Source organism: Protobothrops mucrosquamatus, unplaced genomic scaffold (assembly GCF_001527695.2).
Source record: "Protobothrops mucrosquamatus isolate PMUCROS unplaced genomic scaffold, P.Mucros_1.0 scaffold_227, whole genome shotgun sequence".
Classification (NCBI taxonomy): Eukaryota; Metazoa; Chordata; class Lepidosauria; order Squamata; family Viperidae; genus Protobothrops; species Protobothrops mucrosquamatus.
The window spans coordinates 74,526-89,297 of NW_015386303.1; the positions used below are offsets into that span (position 1 = coordinate 74,526).

The following is a 14,772-nucleotide window of genomic DNA, read 5'->3' on the forward strand; positions in this document are numbered from 1 at the left end:
TCAGTGCTAGAAGGGAGTGGGGTCTATGGAGAGGAGGAGGAGGAGGAGGAGGAGGAGGAGGAGGACTGTAGAATCCCTGGTGCTCTCTGAGCTGGGTGGTTTTCTTGCAGACATTTCATTACCCAACTAGGTAACATCATCAAGGCTTGTAAGGAATGGGATTTGAGCAAACTCGATTCCTTAATAGCACTGATGTTACCTAAATGTCTGCAAGACATTTTCCATCAAGCGGGATTGGCCTAGGGGGGGGATTGTATAGGGATTTTAATAGGGATTTTATAACTTTTCTAAAAATAACAGGCTTATTTAATATATATTTTAATTGTTTTTAGATATTTATTGTATAGTTCCGTTTTTACTGCCTGTAAGCCGCCCTGAGTCCTTCGGGAGAAGGGCGGGGTATAAATTAAAGTAATAATAATAATAATAATAATAAGAAAACCACCAAGTTCAGAGCACCAAGGACCCCACAGTCCTTTCCTCCTCCTCCTCCTCCTCCTCCTCCTCCTCAATTGTCACTCCCTTCTAGCCCTGATGTTACCTAGTTGGGTCATGAAATGTCTGCAGAAAAACCACCCAGCTCAGACACCAAAGATTCCACAGTCCTCCCCCCCCACCTCTTTTCCTTCTAGCACTGATGATGTTCCCTAGTTGGGTCATGAAATGTCTGCAGGAAAACCACCCAGCTCAGAGAGCACCAAGGATCCCACACTCCTCCTCCTCTTTCTCCTCCACCCCTCCTCTGCTTCCCCCTCCTCTCCACTAACCTCCCTTCCCCTCTAGCACTGATGATGTTATCTAGTTAGGTGATGAAATGTCTGCAGGAAAACCACCCAGCTCAGAGAGCACCAAGGTCCCCTCAGAGGAGATAGAGGCCGGAGTTACCCATCATACTACAGGCACTAAACTCCAGGACGGAGTGACGTGACACCCTGGCTCAGGCGACCGTGGCTGCAGCCTTCGGCCGTAGAAAACCCCGGCAAGCTCACCGGCCAGGCTAAGGAACCGGAGTCCTCGCTTCCGCTCCTCCAGGGTGACCAGCAGCGTCCGGAGGCCAACCAGGCCGATGGCGGGGTTTGCCGACAGGTCCAGCGAGACTAAGGACAGGCAAGCAGGGAGGCTCCTGCGGAGAGAGAGCAGCTTCTGAGTTGTGGATGTGAATAACAGAGCTGGGAGGGGCCTTGGAGGTCTTCTAGTCCACCCCCTGCTCAAGCAGGAGACCCTTAACAGAATAACAGAGCTGGGAGGGACCTGGGAGGTCTTCTAGTCCACCCCCTGCTCAGGGTTACATTCTCCTGAATTGTTATTTCTTCCTAGGAAGGGCTTGTGTTCCTTCCTCAGTCAGAGTAGAGTTGGGAGGGACCTTGGAGGTCATCTAGTCCAACCCCCTGCTCAAACGGGAGACCCTTACAGAATCATAGAACAGAGCTGGGAGGGACCTTGGAGGTCTTCTAGTCCAACCCCCTGCTCAAGCAGGAGACCCTTAACAGAAGAACAGAGCTGGAAGGGGCCTTGGAGGTCTTCTAGTCCACCCCCTGCTCAAGCAGGAGAAGCTACGCCCTGGGTGCCCAACCTTAGGAGCTCTATGACTTTTGGACTTCAACTCCCAGGATTCCCCAGGCAGTCCTCCGATGCAGCCAGAAGAACAGGACCTGGAAGGGGCCTTGGAGGTCTTCTAGTCCAACCCCCTGCTCAGGCAGGAAACCAGGCACATGTGCTTGGAAGGTGGTCTGCTTCCAAGGTTCAGGAGAAGGGTCCGCAGAGCAACCTGAAGCACAACTCCAGTCCCATTAACCTCCACTGGGCTGCTGGGGAAGGAGACCCCTCCCCTCCTTCCATCATTCTATACTAGGAGGACTTGCTTGCTTTTGGGCTCCAGCTGTGACGAAGAGCCCACCCCTCATTTTCAGAAGCCCAGCAGCCCAGAGAGCATCTCCTGTCGGAGGGCAACAAGGAGGGCTAAAAGCACCGCAGCAGAAGCACAAAGGACTCCCCCCCACCGTTGCCCCCAAGGCAGCCTGGGATGATGGTCCCCCCCCCCAGGACTTGTTCTCAGGCCCCTCCCTCTTCCACCTCCTCACACCTGGGCAAAAGCAGCTTTCTTACCTAGCTAGCTCTGACACATCCTCATCATCCAGGTGATTCCCAGAGAATCCCAGGTGGGTCAGAACGCAGCCTTCCTGTCCGGAGAAGGGGCAAGATTCAGAACTGAGGCTGGGAGGAGAGGGGGTGGGTGGGGTCCTGTGTGTTTGATCTTCTCCCCATCCCCCCCCCAATTTCACAAGGCAGACCGTCTCCGGGCGATGGGAGAACACCCACCTGCATCAGATACCTAACCACGGTGTCCCTCAGCTGCGGCCGGTCGCCCGCCCGGAGGTCCAGGGAGCCCATCTCCAGATGGGTGAGCGAGTGGCAGGGCAGGCTTTTAAGCAGCACCCCAAGGCCGCGGGAGCCCAGGGCATTGTGGGACAGAGAGAGCCTCCTGAGGTTCACAGCTCCTGCGAGGAAACGGGAGGAGGTGGAACATCTCCAGATGTTTGAGGGCCAGAGGACGGGAACGAGGGAGGACAGGAGAAGTACTGAGGGCCACAGACAGGGACAACATCACCGTGGCTGGACTTTTTGCGAACCCAACCAAGCAAGCAACCTGGGGACCGTCCAATCTCCTAAGGCAGGGGTCCCCCAACTCCAGGGCCGTGGACCGGTACCGGGCAGCGGCATGCCAGCAACCGGTCCGCATAAACAAGCAAAGCCCCATTCACAGGATGCAGGCAGCACACAAAACCACGCACGCTCTGGTCCGCGGAGAAACCTCTCTGCACGGAACCGGTCCCTGGTGCCCCAAAGGTTGGGGGGACCTCTGTCCTAATGCAAAACTTTATTGAGTACATCGCTTCGGCACGTAGGAAAGCGAAGCCAGCTCTGGCAAGACCCCCCCCAACCCAAACCCCTATAAGAAAAGTATAGAATTCTCCTTCTTCCTTCCTCCCTCTTGGCAAGATCACGTTGCCCAATCAACTATGCTATGAGAAAGTGTCTCTGGGTCTGCAACCTTAAAGAGCCACTTGGACCCGTTTCCCAGAGAAAAGAAAACACTGGGAGCTGCAAAACGTGCGCGTACACACGCACAGAGTTTAATTAAAAAAAAGTAGAGGCTGCTGTGCATGAGTTCTCTCTCTCCCTCTCCCTCTCTTTTTCTCTTTCTCTCTCTTTCCTCTCTCCCCCCTCTTTCTCCCTCTCCCTCCCTCTCTTTCTCTCTCCCTCTCTTTTTCTCTCTCTCCCTCTCTTTTTCTCTCGCTCTCCCTCTCTCTTTCCTCTCCCTCTCTTTCTCTCTCTTTCCTCTCCCTCTCTCTCTCTCCCCCCTCTCCCTCTCTCCAATCTTCTGCTTCTTCTCCAACAAGCTGACACAATTCTTATTGGGCTGGCTCTCTCCTGCCCTTCCTGCTTCCTGCAGAGACGCAGCCAAGGGAGGAGCCCCACCCAATAAGCTTGTCAGCTCGTCCAAGAACAGCGTGAGGCCACTCTCTTTTACTTACACATACACACACACACACGGGGGGGGGAGTGCAAGTCCCTCTCTCTGTCTCTCTCTCTGCAAATGGCGGAGGAGGCTAGGAGCCTGGTGACCTGGACTAGCCAGACGCCTGGTGTAACGTCCTTGAGTCTCACGGTCTGGCTTCTTAGTCTTTGAAGACTGCATTCCAATCCCTTTCCCCCCACCCACCCCCATTTGTTGGCAAGCTGAGAAGCAGAATGAGTCATACCAGCAAAACCGTGCTTCAAAACTTGACAGAGGGGCGGCCCTCCTCAACAAAGCCCCCTTGAGTCTGAAGACCTCCTACCACCCCTTATCTTTCAGTAGCCAGAGGTGCCCCTGACCACCATACCTGTCCTGTCTTCCTACCTTTCAAGGCGCCGGCCAGCAGGAGAGAGTGAGGCTCCGGGAAGGTGGGGCCAAGGCCGCAGGCTTGCAATTGAAGGGTGCCCAACACAGGGCAGGCCTGAACCAGCGAGGCCAGGGACTGGGAGCAGCGGTCACCCAAGGGGTTCAAGCTGAGGTCCAGCTCTTCTAAGTTCTGGAAGGAGGAAAGAGGGTGAAGGGACAGCCAAGTACCGGTCAGCAACTAGAGAGTCAGGAAAGTTAATTTGAAAGCTACTGCCTCCACGCTGGTTTCTCATCCACGGTTGAGAGTTGGACTCCAGAATGAGTTTAGCTTAAGAAGGCTAGATCTTAGGAAATAGAACAAGATTATATTCAAATAATTAATTTATATAATTAATATAATTATATTCAAACAATTAACCAGGGGAACCACCTGCCTCCAGAAGCGGTGAATGCTCCAACACTGAAAGTTTTTAAGAAGAGACTGGACAGCCATTTGTCCGAAATGGTATAGGGTTTCCTCCCTGAGCAGGGGGTTGGACTAGAGGACCTCCAAGGTCCCTTCCAACTTTATCATCATCATTATTATTATTATTATTATTATTATTATTATTATGAAAAAAACCCCGAGAAAGTCCAGTTGCCTTTTGGAAAAAGCACCTTTGGGACAACTGTGACCTGGACGATGGAGAACCTCCACGGACGTTTTCTCCTGACTTCCTTTTTCTTAGTTCCTTTCCCTACTTAGCACCGCAGGGCTTATGCCCTGGTGACTACCGTGTTTCTCCCCAAATAAGACCAGGTCTTATATTAATTTTTGCTCCCAAAGATGGATGAAAGCTTATTTTTCGGGTAGGTTTTATTTTCAGGGAAATACGGTACTAAATGCCTCCGTCTGGCTGATGATCTTTGTTGTTGTTGTTGTTAGTTGGGAAGTCATGTCCGACCCATCACAACCCCCACGGACAAGGTTCCTCCAGGCCTTCCTGTCCTCTGCCATCTTCTGGAGTCCATTGAAGCTCAGGCCTCCTGCTTCAGTGACTCCATCCAGCCCCCTCCTTCTCTGTCGTCCCCTTCTTCTTCTCTTGCCCTCCATCTTTCCCAGCATCAGGCTCTTCTCCAGGGAGTCCTTCCTTCTCATTAGGTGGCCAAAGTCCTTGAGTTTCAACTTCAGGATCTGGCCTTCTCAAGAGCAGTCGGGGTTGATCTCCTCCAGGACTGACCGGTTGGATCGCCTTGCAGTCCAGGGGACTCGTAAGAGTCTTCTCCAGCACCAGAGTTCAAAGGCCTCCATTCTTTGGCGCTCAGCCTTTCTTATGGTCCAACTTTCACAGCCGTACATTGCAACTGGGAAAACCATGGCCTTGACTGTACGTACTTTTGTTGGCAGGGTGATGTCTCTGCTTAATGATCTTAATTGGGGCTTATTTTGGGTGGGGTGGGGCTTATATTACGAGCATCCTGGGAAAAAAAAATCACGCTGGGGATTATTTTCCTGGTTGGGTCTTAATTTTGGAGAAACACAGTATTTATGAATGGGAGGTTTTAAATGAAAGGGATGCTCTGCCTTTCTTCTTGCACAACCCTCCTACCTGGAAGGTCAATGACCCAGGAAGGCCTGCAGCCAACTTGTGCAGCCCGTCGGGGCCCAGCCGGTTGGCCGAGAGATCCAGTCGCTTCAGCCCGGGGATGGTCCTCAGGGTGGCCTGGAGCTCCTCAGCCGAATCGTCCCCCAGGCCGGTCCCAGAGAGGCACAGCTGGCGGATGGAAGCCTGCAGCTTGAGCGCCCGCAGGAGAGGGCGCAGATGCCGCTGGCGCAGGGCCGTGCCGGAGACGCTGAAGGACGAACCCGACTCCTGGCGCTCCAGCAGCTTCACCAGCAGCGGCTGTTCTCCTGCAGGTCGGGGGGGGGCGAGGGGGGAGAAAAAGACCCAGGTTAGACAAGCTGCTTGCAGGGAGGAAAAGCAGACATCCCAAAGATGTTTTTTTCCAGGAGGCAACTGGACTGTCTTGTTTTTTTCTTTGAAGGCGTTTCGCTTCTCATCCCAGAAGCTTCATCTGGGTGGTGGGGAAGGGAAGGATTTATACTCCTTGCAGACAGCTGGTCATTTGCATCCTTTTAGAGAGTCATTGAGGCCACCTTCTGCACAGGGCTTTTCAACCTTTTCACCCATTGTACCACTTTTAGGATATGGCAACATCCGAGTACCATCAGTCGCCTAGCAAGGGGTCAAAAACTTGATGACCAAAAAAAAAAAGGGAAAAAAGTGATAAAGTACAGGTAGTCCTCGACTTACAACAGTTCGCTTAGTGACTGTTCGAAGTTACAATGGCACTGAAAAAAGTGCCCCCCAAGCCACAGCCGAGCAAGACCCCTGCCTGCCCATCCAGCCGCGCTCTTCCTCCTGTCCGAGGTTTTCATTGTTGTGAGAATTTCTGTTGGGGATTGGCAGCGGGGGTGGGGTGGGGGGTGTTTGGTTTTTATTCCCTCCGTCTGCTGGGTGATTGCAGCAGGTTTTGGTCCCTTCACATGACCCTGGGACACTGTGACCGTCATAAATATGAATCAGTTGCCAAGCATCCGAATGTAAATCACAAGACCCTGGAGATGCTGCAACATTCCAGCTGATCGGTGCTTCTTCTGGGCTCAGCGGAAGCGCCAGGATCAGCGCCGAGCTCCAGCTGGATCCTGGCGCTTCCGCTGAGCCCTGACAGCCCCAAAGAAGCGCCGATCAGCTGGAAAGCGGCACTGATCCTGGCGCTCCCGCTGAGCCCAGACAGCCCTGCAGCTCCAGCCGTCTCTCGCTCAGGCTTGTGTGGTGCTGCCACCGGCTCAGCTCATTCCCCTCCCCCGCTACCACTTTTCTGGGATGGTCGCGTACCACCTGCCAGGTGCCCATGTATCACAGGTGGTACCCGTACCACTGCTTGAAAAGCCCTGGCCTAAAGTAGGCTTTTAAAAAATTCTAGGTCCCCGTTTGTACTTACAATTGCGCCTAAAATTTGAGTAGGGCTGCGCCCGAGAGGCCTGAATAAACCAAGAGAGAACAGCGCCCTCCAGAGGCAGCCTGGATGCTTACCCACCGCCAGGGTCTGGCAGGCCTTGCGGTATCTCTCCACCAGGGGGGGCAGGTCCCAGGACTGCACTTCCGCCAAGACCTGAGAGAAGGAGAGCGAGAGCGGGTCAGCTGGCCTGGGAGGGGAAGGCACAGCCCCCCCCAAAGGGCTGGGTTCCCCTGGGACCCCCTTCCACAGGGGGTCCCCCGTTCAGAGGGGCAGAACCTCCGTGGTCACATGGCAGGGCTCGTCCCCAGCCCACCCACCCCTCTCCCCCTCCTTCGACCAGTGGCTTCTGTTGGGAGCACCCAAAACACCCTTCTGGTTTCCCTCCCTTCCCCAGATCCCAGGGCTTCCCTCCCAGCTCCCCGCCTGCTCTGGCCGAACTCTGGGAAGCTCTGCGGGATGCCGGAAGAATTCTGGTCGGCAAGGGAAGGTGGGGAGGGGGGAAAGGGTGTTGGGGCCCGATGGGGCATCCCACTCCGGACGCGGTTAATAGATTAAGAAGGTCCCACCTCCACTNGGGGGGGGGGGTTGACTTTTAATGTTCATTTAAAATGTTCTAATGGCCCTTCTATTGCTGTTTTAAACCACCCAGAGACACTAGGCAGTGGGATAGGCAGCCTATAAATTTGGAAGGGAGGGAGGGAGGGAGGGAGGAAAAGAAAGAAAGAAAGAAAGAAAGAAAGAAAGAAAGAAAGAAAGAAAGAAAGAAAGAAAGAAAGGAGGAGAGAGGAAGGAAGGAAAGGAAAGAAGGAAGGGAGGGAGGGAGGGAGGGAGAGGGAGGAAGGAAAAGAAAGAAAGAAAGAAAGAAAGAAAGGAGGAGAGGAAGGAAGGAAGGGAGGAAAAGAAAGAAAGAAGGGAGGAGAGAAAGGAAGGAAGGGAGGGAGGGAGGAAAAGGAAGGAAGGAAGGAAGGAAGGAAGGAAGGAAGGAAGGAAGGGAGATGGAAGGGACAGGAGGAGGAAGGAAGGGAGGGAGCTGTGGTGGAATCTGCAGCCAGAGCAGAGGGGGAATAAAAAGTCTCTCAATGGGAGGAAGCAAAGGAGATCAGACCCCTGAAGCTTTTCTCTGCCTCTTTCCTCTTTCTTATCTTTCTTTCTTCCTTCTTCCCATTCCCTTCCTTCCTTTCCCTCCCTATTTCTTTTCCTTTCTTTCCTTCTCTCTCTCTCCCTCTCCCTCCCTCCCTCCCTTCCTTCTGCACTCTGGTGAGATTCTTGCAAATAGGAGCACAGCAATGAACAACCCACTCAGAGCTTGGCCCCATTTCCAGGGCCCCACAGCCTTCCTCGCCTCACCCCCCCCGGCGGCCGCTCACCTCCTCGTTGCTTTGCAGGACGTCCAGGATGTTGTCCTGAGGGGCCAGCAGAGCCCCCTCCTTCTTGAGGGTCAGCCGGGGCAAGAGGCCGCAGGTCTGGTAGTAGCGCTGGGAGGCCTGCTCGGCCAGCCACGAGACTGGCCGGCTCTCGCCCTCACTGCGAGGAGGAGGAGGAGGAGGAGGAGGAAGCCGGTGAGCAGAGGCTCTCGGAGAAAGACACACAGGGGCTTCTCCCCTGGGGTCAGCCTAATGGCTTCCCAGCCCCCACCCCATATAATATCCACCTATGCCAGGGGTGGACTTCAACTCCCAGAATCCCTGAGCCAGCCCTGCTGAGGGGAAAGAGAGAGGTTTCCAAACTGAGCCATGCTGGCTCAGGAATTCTGGGAGTTGAAGTCCACCAGTCATGAAGGGGCCGTAGTTTCCCCCATGCTGGCTGAGGAATTCTGGGACTTGAAGTCCACGAGTCATGAAGGGACCAAAGTTTCTCCCATGCTGGCTCAGGAATTCTGGGAGTTGAAGTCCACCAGTCATGAAGGGACCAAAGTTTCTCCCATGCTGGCTCAGGAATTCTGGGAGTTGAAGTCCACCAGTCATGAAGGGACCAAAGTTTCTCCCATGCTGGCTCAGGAATTCTGGGAGTTGAAGTCCACCAGTCATGAAGGGGCCATAGTTCCCCCATGCTGGCTCAGGAATTCTGGGAGTTGAAGTCCACCAGTCATAAAAGAGCCACAGTTGCCTACCCCTGCCCTATACTATACCTATACAGAAACCTATTCTGAGATTTGTTTTTTAAATCCTGAGATTTGTTTTTAAAATTTGTTTTCAAATCTAAGATCTGACTTGATTTCAAGTGAGAAGACTAAAATAACACGAGTAACTTTTAATGTTTTTAGGAATTAATTTTGGCGTCCACCACTGCAATGGGAGTGATGTCGATCTGAGGGAATTATACTGCTATTTCCTGGCCTATACAGGTAGTCCTAGACCAGGGGTAGGCAACCTGGGCTCTTTTATGACTCCTGGACTTCAACTCCCAGAATTCCTGAGCCACCATGGGGGAACTATGGGCCCCTCATGACTCGTGGACTTCAACTCCCAGAATTCCTGAGCCAGCCTGGCTCAGCTTGGAAACCTCTCCCTTTCCCCTCAGCATGGCTGGCTCAGGAATTCTGGGAGTTGAAGTCCACCAGTCATAAAAGAGTCAAGGTTGCCTATCCCTGACCTATGCAAAGAGAAAGTGCATTGGGGGGGGGGGAGTCCTGTGACCCTCCCTCCCTGGGGAATCTGAGATAGCACCCCTCACTCAAAACAAATGCAAGTCCTTGTTTAGTGACCACAATGGAAACCAGCAACTTGGTTGTTAAGCAAAGTGTCGCTAAGCAAAAACTGCCAGGGGGTTTAAGACGTTGCTTTCCTTCACTTTATTCATTTTCCTTCCCATTTATGGCTGCGAAAGTCATAAATGAGAAGACTGGCCGTGCGGCTATTTTTTTCACCCGTCATAAGCGCAAAGGGGTTGTTAAGTGAGGCAGTTGCTCCATGAGGACTAGCCATAAAAAATCCAACTGGGCTGCCTTGCTACGGCCAGCACAGCAAGTCCGCGCCCCCACCCCACCCCTCAAGCAGCATCCCCTTTTGGCCTAGAGATGGCACAGGAGGGTCTACAAGGGATGGTCCCAAAATTAAAGGCGGCGGTCGGCAGGTCTGAAGCTTCGCCTGCTTTTTATAGGTGTCGGACTCTTGGGAACCCCCCACAGCAGTATAAAAATTGAATAAAATCAGTAAAGAAAGGACGAAATGAATTGCAAATGATGAAAACGAAAATAATCTTTTAAATTATTTTAGATAATTAAGTTGAATTGTCCCGCAGCAATTTGTCTTATTCCGGCTGGCGGGAAGCCAGGGGAGAGATGGGCCAGCACTGGCTGGACTGCTGACCGACCCAGCCTGGAGATAGCCACGTGCCAAGGGGCAGGCCGGACCCTCCACCCTACCTTTGTGGCACCGGAATCAGGAAGACGCTGTCCTGGACCTGAACTCGCACCCGGACAGGAGGCGACGGCAGCTGCAGAAGGAGAGGAGAGCAGAGGCTAAGGAAGCCGCTCGGGGTCCCACCTGGCTCAGGATGGGTGGGGCTCAGCCCCAAAACTCACCTGTATGGCACCTGAGGGTGGGCTGTCTCCCCCCCGAGGGGGACTGTCGTCAGTTCCTTGCAGAAGGCCGCTGGGCTCAGCGGGAGAGTCCGGTCGTGGTGGGGGTCCGGCCCCTCGGCTCCTCCCCAGCAGGACCCGGTCTAGGGTCAGGCGACTCTGGCGGGCAGGTCTCCTCCTCCTCCTCCTGGGAGTGGTGGTCTCAGGGGGCTGGCAGGGCGCTCCCCCTTCGCTGTCCTCCGAGTCGGACCCCCAAGTTTGGGCTGGGCTCCGGCGGCTCCTTTTCCGAGAGCCCCCGCTGGCCCCCAGGTCGTCCTCCAGCCAGTCGTCCCCCACGTACTCGTCGGCTGGGATCAGGGCTGCCCGGGGGGGTCCCTTGTGGCGCTCCGGGCTCGGAGGGGGGCGGAGGGGGGCGCTGCCCAGCCCAAGCATGGCGGCTTGATAGTCTGCAGGGGGCGCCCTCCCGGCCTCCCCCGCCAGGGCCGGGTCAAGCAGACGCTGCCTCTTCTTGACCGGCCGCAAGGGGCCCATGCAGTCCTCCTCTTCCGGCTCTTGATGGCGCTGCCGGGCACCGGGGGGCTTCGTAGGGGGGCCTTGGCACTCGGAGAGCTCTGCATCAAAGAGCTGGCTGGCAGGGTCTCCGCGGGGAGGTGGGGGCCGGGAACCTGCAAGGGAGTTGGATTAGGCCAAAGCCCCCCCCCTTTCTCCCCCAGTCGGAGCGTCCTGGGAAACTCCAGGACAGGAATGGCTGTCAACTCCCCCTTTCCACTGCTGCTGTTCTTTGGGTGGGGGGCTCCCAATCATTTAGGGCAGGGGTCTTCAAACCTGGCCCTTTGATGACTTGGGGACTTCAACTCCCAGAATTCCTCAGCCAGACATGCTGGCTGAGGAATTCTGGGCATTGAAGTCCACCAGTCATCAAAGGGCCAAGTTTGAAGACCCCTGGTCTGGATCCAAGCCCCCAGTTTCATCAAAATGGCCGACTGAAGACTTCTGGGAGTTGAAGTCCACCAATCATAAAAGGGCCAAGTTTGAAGACCCCTGTCTTAAATCTAACAAACAAAATGGAGGCCGGCTGAGGAATTCTGGGAGTTGAAGTCCACCAGTCATAAAAAGGGCCAGGTTTGAAGACCCGTGTCTTAAATCTAACAAACAAAATGGAGTCCGGCTGAGGAATTCTGGGAGTTGAAGTCCACAAGTCATAAAAGGGCCAGGTTTGAAGACCCCTGTCTTAAATCTAACAAACAAAATGGAGTCCGGCTGAGGAATTCTGGGAATTGAAGTCCACCAGTCATAAAAGGGCCAGGTTTGAAGACCCCTGTCTTAAATCTAACAAACAAAATGGAGGCCGGCTGAGGAATTCTGGGAGTTGAAGTCCACAAATCATAAAGGGGCCAAGTTTGAAGATCCGATTTAGGGGGACAGCCAGATCCTGAACACTCTCTCTTCCTGATCCTGCCATTCTCCTCTGAGTTGCTAAAATGGGGGTCTTCAAACTCAGCAACTTTAAGACGTGGGACTTCAACTCCCAGGATTCCCCAGCCAGTCAGCCAGCATGAGGAATTCTGGGAGTTGGTGCCCACGTCTTAAGGTTGCCAAAGTTTAGAGACCCCCCACCCCCTCCTAGTGCTAAAAGGAATGTGAGCCAGAAGTTTGGCCAACCCCAGTTTGGGATTTGCGGCTGAACGTGGCTTCCACGCCTCCCCCCAGGCTATTAGCCCCATTCCACAGATAAGGGGGTTCCAAGAGAACCAGGAACCCAGGTCACTCTGCACTTGTGTACCTGGGCAGGTGAAGCACCTGACTTGCATCCAGAACGGGCACAGAGCAGCCTGCTCACAAGCTACTCCAGTTTGAGGCTTGTACTATTTAACAAGGCCCGTCAGGGGTCTCCAAACTTGGCAACTGGAAGACCTGTGGATTTCAACTCCCAGAATTCCCCAGCCAGCACGTGCTGGCTGGGGAATTCTGGGAGTTGAAGTCCACGAGTCTTCAAGTTGGAGAGCCCTGTTGTAAAAGGAAGCAGGCAAACAGATTGAGATACAAGCTCTCACACCAAGGGGGTCTCCTCGGATCATGTCCCACCCCCGAGTCTGGCTGGCTCCTGGCCTGAAGCAACCCCCCCACACACCCCTCCCACCCTCGTCCTGGGCGCAGTCTCACCTTGCCCTGCCATGGTTTTCCGAAGCAAGCTCTCCATGTCTTTGCAGCGGTTGCGGGTTTCCTGGTCCAGATCCTTCCCGTAGAGTTGCCCCCAAGCTTGGAGGGTGCCCAAAGGGGTCAGACCCTGAAGCAGCAGGAGACATACAGCGCCTCAGCCTAAAGTCTCTCGGGAAATCAGGAGATGGTGAGTTCTAGTCCTGCCTTTAGCGCTGAAAGCCGGCTGGGTGATTTTGGGCCGATCGGCAGGTGACTGTGAGTTCTAGTCTCGCCCTAGCCATGAAAGCCAGTTGGATGAGTTTAGGCCACTCACCAGGTGACTGTGAGTTCTAGTCCCGCCTAAGCCCTGAAAGCCGGTTGGGTGAGTTTAGGCCACTCACCAGGTGACTGTGAGTTCTAGTCCCGCCTAAGCCCTGAAAGCCGGTTGGGTGAGTTTAGGCCAGTCACCAGGTGACTGTGAGTTCTAGTCCTGCCTAAACCATGAAAGCCGGTTAGGTGAGTTTAGGCCAGTCACCAGGTGACTGTGAGTTCTAGTCCTGCCTAAGCCCTGAAAGCCAGCTGGGTGAGTTTAGGCCAGTCACCAGGTGACTGTGAGTTCTAGTTCCGCCTAAGCCACGAAAGCCGGTTGGGTGAGTTTAGGCCAGACACCAGGTGACTGTGAGTTCTAGTCTCGCCCTAGCCATGAAAGCCAGTTGGTGAGTTTAGGCCAGTCACCAGGTGACTGTGAGTTGTAGTTCCGCCTAAGCCATGAAAGCCGATTGGGTGAGTTTAGCCCAGTCACCAGGTGACTGTGAGTTCTAGTCTCGCCTAAGCCATGAAAGCCGGTTGGGTGAGTTTAGGCCAGTCACCAGGTGACTGTGAGTTCTAGTCCCGCCTAAGCCATGAAAGCCAGCTGGGTGAGTTTAGGCCAGTCACCAGGTGACTGTGAGTTCTAGTCTCGCCTAAGCCATGAAAGCCGGTTGGGTGAGTTTAGGCCAGTCACCAGGTGACTGTGAGTTCTAGTCCCGCCTAAGCCATGAAAGCCAGCTAGGTGAGTTTAGGCCAGTCACCAGGTGACTGTGAGTTCTAGTCCCGCCTAAGCCATGAAAGCCGGCTGGGTGAGTTTAGGCCAGTCACCAGGTGACTGTGAGTTCTAGTCCCGCCTAAGCCATGAAAGCCGGTTGGGTGAGTTTAGGCCAGTCACCAGGTGACTGTGAATTCTAGTCCCGCCTAAGCCATGAAAGCCGGCTGGGTGAGTTTAGGCCAATCACCAGGTGACTGTGAGTTCTAGTCCCGTCTAAGCCATGAAAGCCGGGTGGGTGAGTTTAGGCCAGTCACCAGGTGACTGAGTTCTAGTTCCACCTTAAGCACAAAAGCCGTTTGGATGACTTTAGCCCCCCGTTTGGTGTTGTGGGGATATGTTTGCCTCCTTGAGGAATTTATAAAAATAACCAAGGCAGGTTAAAAATGAGTAAGTCAGTAGATAAGACAGCCAAGGGACAGCGAGAGATTAGAATGTTAGAATAGAACTAGAAGGGACCTTGGAGGTCTTCTAGTCCAGCCCCCTGCTCAAGCAGGAGAACCTATACCGTCTCAGACAGGTGACTGTTAAAAACCTCCAGTGATGGAGCGCCCACGATTTCTGGTGGCAAGCTGTTCCATTGGTTAATTGTCCTCACTAGATCCCAGGCTGGCCAGCTTCTCAAATAAAGTCACACCAGTCCTGACACACTCACGCTTGCCCACCCACGTCCACCACCTGAGAAACCCCCAGGGTCTCCTTACCGTGGCGTTGCGCAGCAACACTGACGCGCCTCTACGGATGAGGAGCTCGGCCACATCGAAGTGGCCGCAATTGAGGGCATCGTGCAGCGGGGTGATGCCGTCACAGCCCGGCCCCCCTGGGTCATCAGTGGTGGCGCCGTGGTCCAAGAGCAAGCGGACGATCTCTGAGAAAGATACAAGGAAGTCACGTCCAACATTGTTCTGCAAGCGATACAGAATAACACTGTTGAAGGGGCCTTGGAGGTCTTCTAGTCCAACCCCCTGCTCAAGCAGGAGACCCTTATAGAATAACAGAGTTGGAAGGGACCGTGGAGGTCTTCTAGTCCAGCCCCCTACTCAAGCAGGAGACCCTTACAGAGTAAGAGTTTGAAGGGACTTTGGAGGCCATCTAGTCCAGCCCCCTACTCAACCAGGAGAGACCCTTGCAGAATAACAGAGT

The 14,772-nt window shown here is 54.2% G+C and overlaps 1 protein-coding gene across 1 annotated transcript in view; it reads right to left on the reverse strand.

Moving 5' to 3' along the window:
* TONSL (tonsoku like, DNA repair protein) overlaps window positions 1–14,772 on the reverse strand; it is a 37,524-nt gene that overhangs the window by 967 nt on the left and 21,785 nt on the right. Inside the window, exons 15-25 of the mRNA XM_029286825.1 lie at window positions 14,334–14,497; window positions 12,573–12,696; window positions 10,685–11,074; window positions 10,254–10,374; window positions 8,257–8,413; window positions 6,964–7,042; window positions 5,476–5,777; window positions 3,905–4,076; window positions 2,320–2,498; window positions 2,107–2,180; window positions 990–1,123 (exon numbers count right to left, since the gene is read on the reverse strand). Of these exons, the coding sequence (XP_029142658.1) occupies window positions 990–1,123; window positions 2,107–2,180; window positions 2,320–2,498; window positions 3,905–4,076; window positions 5,476–5,777; window positions 6,964–7,042; window positions 8,257–8,413; window positions 10,254–10,374; window positions 10,685–11,074; window positions 12,573–12,696; window positions 14,334–14,497 (1,896 nt within the window). The remainder of the gene's footprint in view (window positions 1–989; window positions 1,124–2,106; window positions 2,181–2,319; window positions 2,499–3,904; window positions 4,077–5,475; window positions 5,778–6,963; window positions 7,043–8,256; window positions 8,414–10,253; window positions 10,375–10,684; window positions 11,075–12,572; window positions 12,697–14,333; window positions 14,498–14,772) is intronic.